At 39.6% G+C, this 16042-nt stretch overlaps 2 protein-coding genes across 2 annotated transcripts in view; one reads left to right on the top strand and one right to left on the bottom strand.

The window, feature by feature from the left end:
• Positions 1–16042, top strand: part of LOC123517601 (ionotropic receptor 40a-like) — a 72144-nt gene that overhangs the window by 30171 nt on the left and 25931 nt on the right. The gene's annotated exons all lie outside the window — the stretch shown is intronic.
• On the bottom strand, positions 671–5973 carry LOC123517688. Its single transcript, XM_045278035.1, has 3 exons — positions 5073–5973; positions 3231–3345; positions 671–1498 (listed from the first exon to the last, which is right to left on the bottom strand). The coding sequence occupies exons 1-3, from the start codon at positions 5299–5301 to the stop codon at positions 1429–1431; spliced, it is 414 nt and encodes a 137-aa protein (XP_045133970.1). The 5' UTR covers positions 5302–5973; the 3' UTR covers positions 671–1428.

Below are 16042 nucleotides of genomic sequence, written 5' to 3'. Positions count from 1 at the left end.
ATCTTAGAAAGATTTGCCATTTACTGTTATTCAAAGTTTTTATAATGTAGGAGAGAACAGAAATATAAATACTGAGAGATTCTGGTGATGAAAGGCTGAAGTACCCTTTGTGGGCCACCTGTCTATCATATACATACTATTTCTTTGTATTCATTCTTAAGCCTGCTATACAGTCATTTGCTTTATGACTGGATTTCCAGGAAGCAATTAGTATATTGGGGAATACCTGTACCAATCTGTACTTGTGACACTACTGAATGCTTTGACCTTTCTGAGGTGTGTAGCACGGACAACAAATCCCCCGAGTGACAGCACCAGGAGGAATTAATTAGGAGCCGTGCAGTGCTCTACACCCACCCTTAAAACACACATCATCATGACATGACATCTGTAGCAGCAGTGGCTCACACAAACAAATGTTGAGGTTAGGTTAAGAGAGCTTAGCACTCAACTGCATCAGAGTAGAGTCCCACAAGGCATCCATCTCTTGAATACAGGAACACTAAGCCCGCCACTGTCAAATCATGGGTGGGTGAGGCTAAATCAATTCAAATGCAATTCAATTTTACAAATCAATGCAGCAATATAAGTCCTACTCATGGCAGTCTCTAAATTAAATCATTCTATTTCCATCTAACAACTCATACACAAATTTGCCTACGAACTCTTCTTTTAGAGTTTCTGAGTAACTTAGCAGCAACAAGCTGGCTAAATAAATGTATTTCAGTCATCAACCACTATTCAAAATACTATTCCATCCTGTCTTGTTTACCTTCCCTAATCAAGCTTTCACTATCTTTCTTCCATTTTCATTACTCAGTTTTCCTTCTCCATATCTCATGAACTTGCCTAAGGTCCCATCAGTTCCACCAGCTTCCCCTTCTTTAAAGGCCCTTAGAGCTAAGTCAAGGTCCTTCCTACCCATCTCTATCACGTTCACATCCATGACGTAGGACAGGTCTCAAGAAGCAACAAACGACATTGAGTGTTACCTTAACAAGGCAGAATCTGAGGAGCAGGGCAAGGGACAGCTGCTAGACATGATCCGTACATCAGTTCCCCTTTGCTCCAAAATCGCTAATAATAAAACATTACTTGAAGTTTGTCTTCAAAGACTAGCATTATAAATAGAGACACTACCGAGACCCTTTTGATCCTCATAATGCAGATCTCTGAGTTTAACAAATTTTCAAAATGCAAGATCTCTTTATAAGTAACATTTATCAATTAAACATTTCATAAACTTATGCATTCTAAATAAACATATACATGAAATCAAATGACTTGATGCACACAAAGGTCACCACAATGTTGTCAAGCCATAAAATTTATGAACATGATGACATACAATCCTATGGGTGAAAGTATGTGCACTACCCACACCTTTTGTGGAAAAGAAATCTTGAATCAAATTTGCTGTGAACATCCTCACTCCTCTCCATGTTGCATTTGACACAAGTGTCTCTGAAAGCTTTTGTGCTGCTGGACACCCAGAAGCCTGCAAGAAAAAAGAATAAAGTAAAAAAAAATGCCATAGAAGGAGACTGAAGGGCAGAGGAGGAGGAACCAGAAAGGAATGATGTCCTTTTCTGTAGGGACTCTTGGTGATCCCATTAGGGGAAAGGAAGTTCTGTGAGATGGAGTGACGTCACTTGCTCGTCAAAGTTAAATTCACATCTATTAAGGGCAGAACTGATAGGGAAGGAATGTGGGATGTCTTGAAGTTGTTTGGCATTTTGTACATTGTAAATAGGTAAATTAGATGGAAGATCAAAATAAAGGAGACCAAAATTAAACAAAGTTATATGATATATTTGTCAAAGTACGAGAAATTATGATGGGGACTAGATCTTAGAAAGATTTGCCATTTACTGTTATTCAAAGTTTTTATAATGTAGGAGGAGAACAGAAATATAAATACTGAGACTCTGGTGATGAAAGGCTGAAGTACCCTTTGTGGGCCACCTGTCTATCATATACATACTATTTCTTTGTATTCATTCTTAAGCCTGCTATACAGTCATTTGCTTTATGACTGGATTTCCAGGAAGCAATTAGTATATTGGGGAATACCTGTACCAATCTGTACTTGTGACACTACTGAATGCTTTGACCTTTCTGAGGTGTGTAGCACGGACAACAAATCCCCCGAGTGACAGCACCAGGAGGAATTAATTAGGAGCCGTGCAGTGCTCTACACCCACCCTTAAAACACACATCATCATGACATGACATCTGTAGCAGCAGTGGCTCACACAAACAAATGTTGAGGTTAGGTTAAGAGAGCTTAGCACTCAACTGCATCAGAGTAGAGTCCCACAAGGCATCCATCTCTTGAATACAGGAACACTAAGCCCGCCACTGTCAAATCATGGGTGGGTGAGGCTAAATCAATTCAAATGCAATTCAATTTTACAAATCAATGCAGCAATATAAGTCCTACTCATGGCAGTCTCTAAATTAAATCATTCTATTTCCATCTAACAACTCATACACAAATTTGCCTACGAACTCTTCTTTTAGAGTTTCTGAGTAACTTAGCAGCAACAAGCTGGCTAAATAAATGTATTTCAGTCATCAACCACTATTCAAAATACTATTCCATCCTGTCTTGTTTACCTTCCCTAATCAAGCTTTCACTATCTTTCTTCCATTTTCATTACTCAGTTTTCCTTCTCCATATCTCATGAACTTGCCTAAGGTCCCATCAGTTCCACCAGCTTCCCCTTCTTTAAAGGCCCTTAGAGCTAAGTCAAGGTCCTTCCTACCCATCTCTATCACGTTCACATCCATGACGTAGGACAGGTCTCAAGAAGCAACAAACGAAATTGAGTGTTACCTTAACAAGGCAGAATCTGAGGAGCAGGGCAAGGGACAGCTGCTAGACATGATCCGTACATCAGTTCCCCTTTGCTCCAAAATCGCTAATAATAAAACATTACTTGAAGTTTGTCTTCAAAGACTAGCATTATAAATAGAGACACTACCGAGACCCTTTTGATCCTCATAATGCAGATCTCTGAGTTTAACAAATTTTCAAAATGCAAGATCTCTTTATAAGTAACATTTATCAATTAAACATTTCATAAACTTATGCATTCTAAATAAACATATACATGAAATCAAATGACTTGATGCACACAAAGGTCACCATAATGTTGTCAAGCCATAAGATTTATGAACATGATGACATACAATCCTATGGGTGAAAGTATGTGCACTACCCACACCTTTTGTGGAAAAGAAATCTTGAACCAAATTTGCTGTGAACATCCTCACTCCTCTCCATGTTGCATTTGACACAAGTGTCTCTGAAAGCTTTTGTGCTGCTGGACACCCAGAAGCCTGCAAGAAAAAAGAATAAAGTAAAAAAAAATGCCATAGAAGGAGACTGAAGGGCAGAGGAGGAGGAACCAGAAAGGAATGATGTCCTTTTCTGTAGGGACTCTTGGTGATCCCATTAGGGGAAAGGAAGTTCTGTGAGATGGAGTGACGTCACTTGCTCGTCAAAGTTAAATTCACATCTATTAAGGGGCAGAACTGATAGGGAAGGAATGTGGGATGTCTTGAAGTTGTTTGGCATTTTTGTACATTGTAAATAGGTAAATTAGATGGAAGATCAAAATAAAGGAGACCAAAATTAAACAAAGTTATATGATATATTTGTCAAAGTACGAGAAATTATGATGGGGACTAGATCTTAGAAAGATTTGTCATTTACTGTTATTCAAAGTTTTTATAATGTACAAGGAGAGAACAGAAATATAAATACTGAGATTCTGGTGAAGAAAGGCTGAGGTACCCTTTGTGGGCCACCTGTCTATCATATACATACTATTTCTTTGTATTCATTCTTAAGCCTGCTATACAGTCATTTGCTTTATGACTGGATTTCCAGGAAGCAATTAGTATATTGGGGAATACCTGTACCAATCTGTACTTGTGACACTACTGAATGCTTTGACCTTTCTGAGGTGTGTAGCACGGACAACAAATCCCCAAGTGACAGCACCAGGAGGAATTAATTAGGAGCCGTGCATGCTCTACACCCACCCTTAAAACACACATCATCATGACATGACATCTGTACAGCAGTGGCTCACACAAACAAATGTTGAGGTTAGGTTAAGAGAGCTTAGCACTCAACTGCATCAGAGTAGAGTCCCACAAGGCATCCATCTCTTGAATACAGGAACACTAAGCCAGCCACTGTCAAATCATGGGTGGGTGACAAATCAATTCAAATGCAATTCAATTTTACAAATCAATGCAGCAATATAAGTCCTACTCATGGCAGTCTCTAAATTAAATAATTCTATTTCCATCTAACAACTCATACACAAATTTGCCTACGAACTCTTCTTCTAGAGTTCTGAGTAACTTAGCAGCAACAAGCTGGCTAAATAAATGTATTTCAGTCATCAACCACTATTCAAAATACTATTCCATCCTGTCTTGTTTACCTTCCCTAATCAAGCTTTCACTATCTTTCTTCCATTTTCATTACTCAGTTTTCCTTCTCCATATCTCATGAACTTGCCTAAGGTCCCATCAGTTCCACCAGCTTCCCCTTCTTTAAAGGCCCTTAGAGCTAAGTCAAGGTCCTTCCTACCCATCTCTATCACGTTCACATCCATGACGTAGGACAGGTCTCAAGAAGCAACAAACGAAATTGAGTGTTACCTTAACAAGGCAGAATCTGAGGAGCAGGGCAAGGGACAGCTGCTAGACATTCCGTACATCAGTTCCCCTTTGCTCCAAAATCGCTAATAATAAAACATTACTTGAAGTTTGTCTTCAAAGACTAGCATTATAAATAGAGACACTACCGAGACCCTTTTGATCCTCATAATGCAGATCTCTGAGTTTAACAAATTTTCAAAATGCAAGATCTCTTTATAAGTAACATTTATCAATTAAACATTTCATAAACTTATGCATTCTAAATAAACATAGACATGAAATCAAATGACTTGATGCACACAAAGGTCACCATAATGTTGTCAAGCCATAAGATTTATGAACATGATGACATACAATCCTATGGGTGAAAGTATGTGCACTACCCACACCTTTTGTGAAAAAGAAATCTTGAACCAAATTTGCTGTGAACATCCTCACTCCTCTCCATGTTGCATTTGACACAAGTGTCTCTGAAAGCTTTTGTGCTGCTGGACACCCAGAAGCCTGCAACAAAAAGGAATAAAGTAAAAAAAAATGCCAGAAGGAGATTGAAGGGCAGAGGAGGAGGAGCCAGAAAGGGATGACGTCCTTTACTGCAGGGACTCTTGGTGATCCCATTAGGGGAAAGGAAGTTCTGTGAGATGGAGTGACGTCACTTGCTCGTCAAAGTTAAACTCACATCTATTAAGGGGCAGAACTGATAGGGAAGGAATGTGGGATGTCTTGAAGTTGTTTGGTATTTTTATACATTGTAAAAAGGTAAATTAGATGGAAGATCAAAATAAAGGAGACAAATATGAAACAAAGTTATATGATATTTTTGTGAAAGTACAAGAAACGATGAGGGGGACTAAATCTTAGAAAGGTTTTGCCATTTACTGTTATTCAAAGAGGTTTTGTAAAGTTGGAGGAAAGAACTAAAATATAAATACTGAGAGATTCTGGTGATGAAAGGCTCAAGTACCCTCTGTGAGCCACCTGTCCATCAAACACAGGTAACTCGATTTATTGGTTTTGTTATAATGTGACCGAAAAAATATTGTAATTAATTTAATTTGCGTGATCTGTTTGCTTATATGCGGTTTGGCCCAACCGCATTTTCAAATTGTGCGCCACAGAGTTCCGCAGCTGGCCGATAGGTGGGACCCCCACTCTTCTTGTGCTTCATTTGCAGTCTGCCAGCACTGAGTACAGACAGAATCTCTTCAATCTGCCTATAATTCACCAAGATAGCCCCAAAACGTCCTTCATCTTCTTCTGCATGTGGGGTTATTTTTTGATAAGTGGATTTTTGATAAAGTGATAAAGCTCAGAGGAAGATGGTGACTGACTGTGGTGTGAGTGGTGAAGGAAGTGATGCAGTAAGTGCTGTGTTTACGTATTCTTTGTTTTATTGTTTTCTCTTATTATTTCTTGCTTTTCTCTTTACTTTAAATACACTTCTAGTATTTACAACAGTAAATAATAAAAACATGTTAATTCAGCCAAATAAATAGAGTATTTTGTACAATTTTTTTTGGACCACATCCCACATCCCCCCCTATTGTCTATTGTTTCTTATGAGAAATACATGTTTGTTTTACGTGAATTTTGATACACGCAATGCCTCTTGGAATGCATCTATCGCGTAAATCGAGTTACCTGTACCTAATATTTTTTTTTTTATTAATTCTTAAGTTTGCTATACAGTTGTTTGCTTTACAACTGGATACCCAGGAAGCAATTAGTATATTGGGGAATACCTGTACCAATATATACTGGTGACACTATTGAATGCTTTGATCCTTTCTGACGTGTGTGTAGCACGGACAACAAAACCCCCGAGTGACAGCACCAGGAGGAATTATAGGCAACCCCCGCTTAACCCTTTCCTTCCGGCGCTTAAACTATTTTCCTGTTTGCTATGACGGCTAAAAATGGTAAACCTAGAAATTGTCAGAAAACTGTTTGAATACTAATAATTATTTTCTCTTTGTTATTCTGAATACAATGATGTACTTTGTAGCTGGATGTGACCTCTGAAAGTTCAGTTTATGCCTTATCAAGGATCCCTCCTCCTCTCGCTGTGTGATCCATCTTCCAGAAACAGCTTGAAGAGCGATGACACCGAGCGCGCGCACACACACACACTCTCTCTCTTTCTCTCTCTCATCTTGGATATGAAATTGTACACTTCCAATGAGAGAGAGAGAGAGAGAGAGAGAGAGAGAGAGAGAGAGAGAGAGAGAGAGAGAGAGAGAGAGAGAGAGAGAGAGAGAGAGAGAGAGAGAGAGAGAGAGAGAGAGAGAGAGAAAGAGAGAAAGAGAGAAAAGAAAGAGAGAGAGAGAGAGAGAGAGAGAGAGAGAGAGAGAGAGAGAGATATTTCATCCCTTTTCATATCAAGTTTCAGGCAATAACATTATCTATCTATCTCTCTCTCTCTCTCTCTCTCTCTCTCTCTCTCTCTCTCTCTCTCACACACAGAAACACACACGCACAAGTAATGGGGAAGACTGGCTGGGTGACCAGCAGGCGACCGAGGCAAATAACATTATCTCTCTTTCTCTCTCTCTCTTTCACACACAAACACACACACACACGTAATGGGGAAGACTGGCTGGGTGACCAGCAGGCGACCAAGGTGAATTACACATGCCTTCATGCGCCAACCTGTTAATTGATCTATCTCTCTCTCTCTCTCTGACAAGTTACCTTCTACCATTTTATTATAAAATCAAAGATAATGAAAATAATTAACATGAAAGAATGATAGGTAATATTTTTTTTACTTTCCAAGTCCTCACTAATGTCTTTGCTTTCTTCAGTTTCTTCTTCTAAATATTCACTGTCACTGTCTTCAAACTCAGAAGCACTGCTAAATACATATGTTCTGTCCTGCTCCATGGTGAGTTATGATCTGAGATCCTTCGCTCTTATCAGATGTCTCTTCACACTTATCATGGTGCTTTTCACCCGGCTGGTCGCTGGGGTTGCCAAGTGTCGCCCGGAGAAAGGGAAAATAGCTTAGTTACCGCTAAATTTCCAGAGCTATAGTGACAACACTACATGTGGAAACATGCCAGACACTTCCACTCACCATCTGACTCGAGAAACCGCGCTTGGAGCTCAAAATTGAGGTGCGAAAATTCTTGATTACGTGTATGATCGCCGTCGCTACGGACGCATTGATGCAATCATATATATACGATTGCCGGAAGGAAAGGGTTAACGAAGGTTCACACAACAAATTTTGCTACAACGAAGGTTTCATTTTATTACCATCTGCTCGTTTAACGAACACCAAACTTGCTTTAACGAAATTTTATCCAGGTAATTTTTTCCAAGTTTTGAAGCCACGCCGTATCACGCAAGCCGACAGGTTTTTGAATACACCAGCGCCTCTCGTGGACAAAACACGCACCACTCACTCCCCTAATTCCAAACAATAACAGCGTCAGCAGAAGCTCGTCTTCCCTTGCTCTAAATGCCACCAAAACGCCCTGCAATGTCGCCTAGCGTTGCTAAGAAGACCAGGAAGTCTCTTACTCTTGAAGTGAAGCTGGATATTATTCAGACACGAGAGGCGAGAAAACTAATAGCATTGCTTCCCACCATGGCTTGACTCCATCTACTGCCTACCATTTTCAAGTCAGCAGACTCTATTAAGAAGGCTGGTGAGATCATAATCTTCCTTGCAAGCTAAAAGAACCACCTGAACATGTGACTCTGCAATGGATAAAATGGAAAGCCTTGTGGAAATGTGGTACATAAGTTTTGCATGCGGTACAATGATGCACCCTTTGTTTACATTCCACAGGTTGCCAGCTAGTGTACTTCCCGCTCCACTCTCCCTCCCTTCATAAATTTAAGATCAACATTATAAAATTACTTACATTAGTGTACATTATAATGACTTAAGTCTTAAATTAAACTGCTTAACCCTTTCCTTCCGGCAATCATATATATACGATTGCATCAATGTGTCCGTAACGACGGCGATAATACTCGTAATCAAGAATTTTTGCGCCTCAATTTTGAGCTCCAAGCGAGGTTTCTCGAGTCAGATGGTGAGTGGAAGTGTCTGGCATGTTTTCACATGTAGTGTTGTCACTAGCTCTGGAAATTTAGCGGTAACTAAGCTATTTTCCCATTCTCCGGGCGACACTTGGCAACCCCAGCGACCCGCCGGGTGGAAAGCACCATGATAAGTGTGAAGAGACATCTGATAAGAGGGAAGGATCTCAGCTCATAACTCACCATGGAGCAGGACAGAACATATTTATTTAGCAGTGCTTCTGAGTGTGAAGACAGTGACAGTGAATATTTAGAAAAAGAAGCTGAACTATTATGACTACGGGTAATCTTCCTCAGAGGATCAGAGGATCGGGGCTTCCTGCTGTACAAGGATGATTGTTCAATTTATTACTCCTACCTAGCTATAAATATCGTAGTATATGATAATCTAGTAATAATAGTATGCCTCATTTGTAATAACAACATAGTTACTTGAAATAAAATGTTTTTTGTCAATTTACTTATTCCTCACAAGGATGCTGGAACACAATTTGGTATATTTTACATGATGAGTATCTTCATCAGAAGATAAGTCTGAGTCATCCTGCACCATCAGGATAGTAGAAGAATCAGATGGTGAAAGATGTGGGAAGGAGAACATACTAAACATAACAGAGACTGAAGGTGAAGGAAGTATAAGGAGAGGAAAATGAAGACAACCGGAGAGGTGAAGAGAAGGAAACTAAGGAGTTTGGAGGACTTTGAGGTGATGGAGGAGTGCGAAGCGGTGGTGTGTGGGAGCGAGAAGGAGGGACTTCAGGGAGGGAGTGCGAAGTGAAGGTGTGAAGGAAAGAGAAGGAGGGATTTCAGAGGGAGTTCGAATAAGTGAAGTGTTGGAGAGAGAACGAGGGACTTCATGGGAGGGAGTACGAAGTGGAGGTTGGGAGGGAGGAGTGTGGGACAGAAGAGAGATCACAGAGGAGGAGGAGTGCAAAGAAGTGAAGTGTAGGAGGGAGAAGGAGAAATTTGAGGGGGTGAAGGAGGTGCAGGAGACGGTTCCTTGGGCGGTATTTGTGCCATGACTAACTTGCAGACTGATATAATTGGCTTCCGCTGCTTCTTGCCAGCTATTGTTGCAACATACCCTAAATTTTCTAATATATCTGTAATTCTTCTCAATTCTCAGAGCATGTTTTATATAAAGTCACTTGTTATGTTTTTCCACCTCTTCTACAGGAAATTGAAAAAAAATATTACCTGTCATTCTTTTGTGTTCATCTTTTCATTATCTTTGATTTTATAAAAAAATGGTAGAAGGTAACTTGTCAGAGAGAGAGAGAGAGAGAGAGAGAGAGAGAGAGAGAGAGAGAGAGAGAGAGAGAGAGAGAGAGAGAGAGAGAGAGAGAGAGAGAGAGAGAGAGAGAGAGAGAGAGAGCAGTGTCATCACTCTCCGGGCTGTTTCTGGTTGACGGATCACACAGCATCACACAGCGGGAGGAGGAGGAATCCTTGATAAGGCATAAACTGAACTTTCAGAGGTCACATCCAGCTACAAAGTACATCATTGTATTCAGAATAACAAAGAGAAAATAATTATTAGTGTTCAAACAGTTTTCTGACAATTTCTACCATTTTTAGCCATTATAGCAAACGGGAAAATAGTTTAAGCGCCGGAAGGAAAGGGTTAAATGTTTAACTTCATAATTTTTACTTTCATTAAACCTTTTACTGTACTATGATGCACTCTCGCTTTGTTTAGTCTCAATGGAGGCCCAAGTCAGGAGTTAAACTTGTTGGAATTGGTTCACTTAACGAAAATTCGCTTAACAAAGGGTTTTTTAGGAACGTAACCCCTTCATTAAGCGGGGGTTGCCTGTAATTAGGAGCCGTGCAGTGCTCTACACCCACCCTTAAACCACACATCATCATGACATGACATCTGTAGCAGCAATGGCTCACACAAACAAATGTTGAGGTTAGGTTAAGAGAACTTAGCAGTCAACTGCATCAGAGTAGAGTCCCACAAGGCATCCATCTCTTGAATACAGGAACACTAAGCCCGCCACTGTCAAACCATGGGTGGGTGAGGCTAAATCAATTCAAATGCAATTCAATTTTACAAATCAATGCAGCAATATAAGTCCTACTCATGGCAGTCTCTAAATTAAATAATTCTATTTCTATCTAACAACTCTTACACAAATTTGCCTACGAACTCTTTTTTTAGAGTTCCTGAGTAACTTAGCAGCAACAAGCTGGCTAAATAAATGTATTCCAGTCATCAACCACTATTCAAAATACTATTCCATCCTGTCTTGTTTACCTTCCCTAATCAAGCTTTCACTATCTTTCTTCTATTTTCATTACTCAGTTTTCCTCCTCCATATCTCATGAACTTGCCTACAGTCCCGTCAGTTCCACCAGCTTCCCCTTCTTTAAAGGCCCTTAGAGCTAAGTCAAGGTCCTTCCTACCCATCTCTATCATGTTCACATCCATGACGTAGGACAGGTCTCAAGAAGCAACAAACGACATTGAGTGTTACCTTAACAAGGCAGAATCTGAGGAGCAGGGCAAGGGACCCATCGCCTGTGACCCTGGACAGCTGCTAGACTTGCTCCGTACATCATAGTTCCCCCTTACTCCAAAATCGCTAATAATAAAACATTACTTGAAGTTTGTCTTCAAAGACTAGCATTATAAATAGAGACACTACCAAGACCCTTTTGATCCTCATAATGCAGATCTCTGAGTTTAACAAATTTTCAAAATGCAAGATCTCTTTATAAGTAACATTTATCAATTAAACATTTCATAAACTGTTATGCATTCTAAATAAACATATACATGAAATCAAATGACTTGATGCACACAAAGGTCACCATAATGTTGTCAAGCTATAAAATTTATGAACATGATGACACACAATCCTATGGGTGAAAGTATGTGCACTACCCACACCTTTTGTGGAAAAGAAATCTTGAACCAAATTTGCTGTGAACATCCTCACTCCTCTCCATGTTGCATTTAACACAAGTGTCTCTGAAAGCTTTTGTGCTGCTGGACACCCAGAAGCCTGCAAGAAAAAAGAATAAAGTAAAAAAAATGCCACAGAAGGAGATTGAAGGGCAGAGGAGGAGGAGCCAGAAAGGAATGACGTCCTTTACTGCAGGGACTCTTGGTGATCCCATTAGGGGAAAGGAAGTTCTGTGAGATGGAGTGACGTCACTTGCTCGTCAAAGTTAAACTCACATCTATTAAGGGGCAGAACTGATAGGGAAGGAATGTGGGATGTCTTGAAGTTGTTTGGTATTTTTATACATTGTAAAAAGGTAAATTAGATGGAAGATCAAAATAAAGGAGACAAATATGAAACAAAGTTATATGATATTTTTGTGAAAGTACAAGAAACGATGAGGAGGGACTAAATCTTAGAAAGGTTTTGCCATTTACTATTATTCAAGGAGGTTTTGTAAAGTTGGAGGAAAGAACTAAAATATAAATACTGAGAGATTCTGGTGATGAAAGGCTCAAGTACCCTCTGTGAGCCACCTGTCCATCAAACACAGGTAACTCGATTTATTGGTTTTGTTATAACGTGACTGAAAAAATATTGTAAATAATTTAATTTGCGTGATCTGTTTGCTTATACGCGGTTTGGTCCAACCGCATTTTCAAATTGCGCCAGAGAGTTCCGCAGTTGGCCGATAGGTGGGACCTCCACTCTTCTTGTGCTTAATTTGCAGTCTGCCAGCACTGAGTACAGACAGAATCTCTTCAATCTGCCTATAATTCACCAAGATAGCCCCAAAACGTCCTTCATCTTCTTCTGCATGTGAGGTTATTTTTGATAAGTGGATTTTTGATAAGTGGATTTTTGATAAAGTGATAAAGCTCAGAGGAAGATGGTGACTGACTGTGGTGTGAGTGGTGAAGGAAGTGATGCAGTAAGTGCTGTGTTTACGTATTCTTTGTTTTATTGTTTTCTCTTATTATTTCTTGCTTTTCCCTTTACTTTAAATACTTCTAGTATTTACAATAGTAAATAATAAAAACATGTTCATTCAGCCAAATAAATACAGTATTTTGTACGTATTTTTTTGGACCACATCCCGAATCCCCCCTATTGTCTATTGTTTCTTATGAGAAATACATGTTTGTTTTACGTCAATTTTGATACACGCAATGCCTCTTGGAACGCATCTATCGCGTAAATCGAGTTACCTGTACCTAAAATTTTTTTGTATTCATTCTTAAGTTTGCTATACAGTTGTTTGCTTTACAACTGGATACCCAGAAAGCAATTAATATATTGAGGAATACATGTACCAATCTGTACTAGTGACACTACTGAATGCTTTGATCCTTTCTGACGTGTGTGTAGCACGGACAACAAACCCCCCGAGTGACAGCACCAGGAGGAATTATAGGCAACCCCCGCTTAACGAAGGTTCATACAACAAAATTTTGCTACAACGAAGGTTTCAATTTTATTACCATCTGCTCGTTTAACGAACACCAAACTTGCTTTAACGAAAATTTTATCCAGGTAATTTTTTCCAAGTTTTGAAGCCATGCCCTATCACGCAAGCCGACAGGCTTTTGAATACACCAGCGCCTCCCCTAATTCCAAACAATAAAAGCGTCAGCAGCAGCTCGTCTTCCCTTGCTCTAAATGCCACCAAAACGCCCTGCAATGTCACCTAGCGATGCTAAGAAGACCAGGAAGTCTCTTACTCTTGAAGTGAAGCTGGATATTATTCAGACACGAGGCGAGAAAACTAATAGCATTGCTTCCCACCATGGCTTGACTCCATCTACTGCCTACCATTTTCAAGTCAGCAGACTCTATTAAGAAGGCTGGTGAGATCATAATCTTCCTTGCAAGCTAAAAGAACCACCTGAACATGTGACTCTGCAATGGATAAAATGGAAAGCCTTGTGGAAATGTGGTACATAAGTTTTGCATGCGGTACAATGATGCGCCCTTTGTTTACATTCCACAGGTTGCCAGCTAGTGTACTTCCCGCTCCACTCTCCCTCTCTTCATAAACTTAAGATCATCAACATTATAAAATTACTTACATTAGTGTACATTATAATGACTTAGTCTTAAATTAAACTGCTTAAATGTTTAACTACATAATTTTTACTTTCATTAAACCTTTTACTGTACTATGATGCACTCTTGGTTTGTTTAGTCTCAATGGAGGCCCAAGTCAGGGGTTAAACTTGTTAGAATTAGTTCACAATGAAAATTTGCTTAACAAAGGTTTTTTTAGGAACGTAACCCCATCGTTAAGCGAGGGTTGCCTGTAATTAGGAGCCGTGCAGTGCTCTACACCCACCCTTAAAACACACATCATCATGACATGACATCTGTAGCAGCAGTGGCTCACTCAAACAAATGTTGAGATTAGGTTAAGAGAACTTAGCACTCAACTGCATCAGAGTAGAGTCCCACAAGGCATGAATCTCTTGAATACAGGAACACTAAGCCCGCCACTGTCAAACCATGGGTGGGTGAGGTTAAATGAATTCAAATGCAATTCAATTTTACAAATCAATGCAGCAATACAAGTCCTACTCATGGCAGTCTCTAAATTAAATAATTCTATTTCCATCTAACAACTCATACACAAATTTGCCTACGAACTCTTCTTTTAGAGTTCCTGAGTAACTTAGCAGCAACAACCTGACTAAATAAATGTATTTCAGTCATCAACCACTATTCAAAATACTATTCCATCCTGTCTTGTTTACCTTCCCTAATCAAGCTTTCACTATCTTTCTTCTATTTTCATTACTCAGTTTTCCTCCTCCATATCTCATGAACTTGCCTAAGGTCCCATCAGTTCCACCAGCTTCCCCTTCTTTAAAGGCCCTTAGAACTAAGTCAAGGTCCTTCCTACCCATCTCTATCATGTTCACATCCATGACGTAGGACAGGTCTCAAGAAGCAACAAACGACATTGAGTGTTACCTTAACAAGGCAGAATCTGAGGAGCAGGGCAAGGGACCCCTCGCCTGTGACCCTGGACAGCTGCTAGACGTGATCCGTACATCAGTTCCCCTTTGCTCCAAAATCGCTAATAATAAAACATCACTTGAAGTTTGTCTTCAAAGACTAGCATTATACATAGAGACACTACCAAGACCCTTTTGATCCTCATAATGCAGATCTCTGAGTTTAACAAATTTTCAAAATGCAAGATCTCTTTATAAGTAACATTTATCAATTAAACATTTCATAAACTTTATATTCTAAATAAACATATACATGAAATCAAATGACTTGATGCACACAAAGGTCACCATAATGTTGTCAAGCCATAAAATTTATGAACATGATGACATACAATCCTATGGGTGAAAGTATGTGCACTACCCACACCTTTTGTGGAAAAGAAATCTTGAACCAAATTTGCTGTGAACATCCTCACTCCTCTCCATGTTGCACTTGACACAAGTGTCTCTGAAAGCTTTTGTGCTGCTGGACACCCAGAAGCCTGCAAGAAAAAAGAATAAAGTAAAAAAAAATGCCATAGAAGGAGACTGAAGGGCAGAGAAACCAGAAAGGAATGACGTCCTTTACTACAGGGACTCTTGGTGATCCCATTAGGGGAAAGGAAGTTCTGTGAGATGGAGTGACGTCACTTGCTCGTCAAAGTTAAATTCACATCCAGGGGCAGAACTGATAGGGAAGGAATGTGGGATGTCTTGAAGTTGTTTGGTATTTTTATACATTGTAAATAGGTAAATTAGATGGAAGATCAAAATAAAGGAGACCAAAATTAAACAAAGTTGTATGATATATTTGTCAAAGTACGAGAAATTATGATGGGGACTAGATCTTAGAAGGATTTGCCATTTACTGTTATTCAAAGTTTTTATAATGTAGGAGGAGAGAACAGAAATATAAATACTGAGATTCTGGTGATGAAAGGCTGAAGTACCCTTTGTGGGCCACCTGTCTATCATATACATACTATTTCTTTGTATTTATTCTTAAGCCTGCTATACAGTCATTTGCTTTATGACTGGATTTCCAGGAAGCAATTAGTATATTGGGGAATACTTGTACCAATCTGTACTTGTGACACTACTGAATGCTTTGACCTTTCTGAGGTGTGTAGCACGGACAACAAATCCCCCGAGTGACAGCACCAGGAGGAATTAATTAGGAGCTGTGCAGTGCTCTACACCCACCCTTAAAACACACATCATCATGACATGACATCTGTAGCAGCAGTGGCTCACCCAGACAAATGTTGAGGTTAGGTTAAGAGAGCTTAGTGCTCAACTGCATCAGAGTAGAGTCCCACAAGGCATCCATCTCTTGAATACAGGAACACTAAGCCCGCCACT

The sequence above is a fragment of the Portunus trituberculatus genome, chromosome 6 (genome assembly GCF_017591435.1).
Source record: "Portunus trituberculatus isolate SZX2019 chromosome 6, ASM1759143v1, whole genome shotgun sequence".
In the NCBI taxonomy this organism is placed as follows: Eukaryota; Metazoa; Arthropoda; class Malacostraca; order Decapoda; family Portunidae; genus Portunus; species Portunus trituberculatus.
This window is presented reverse-complemented; position numbering and strand designations above follow the sequence as displayed.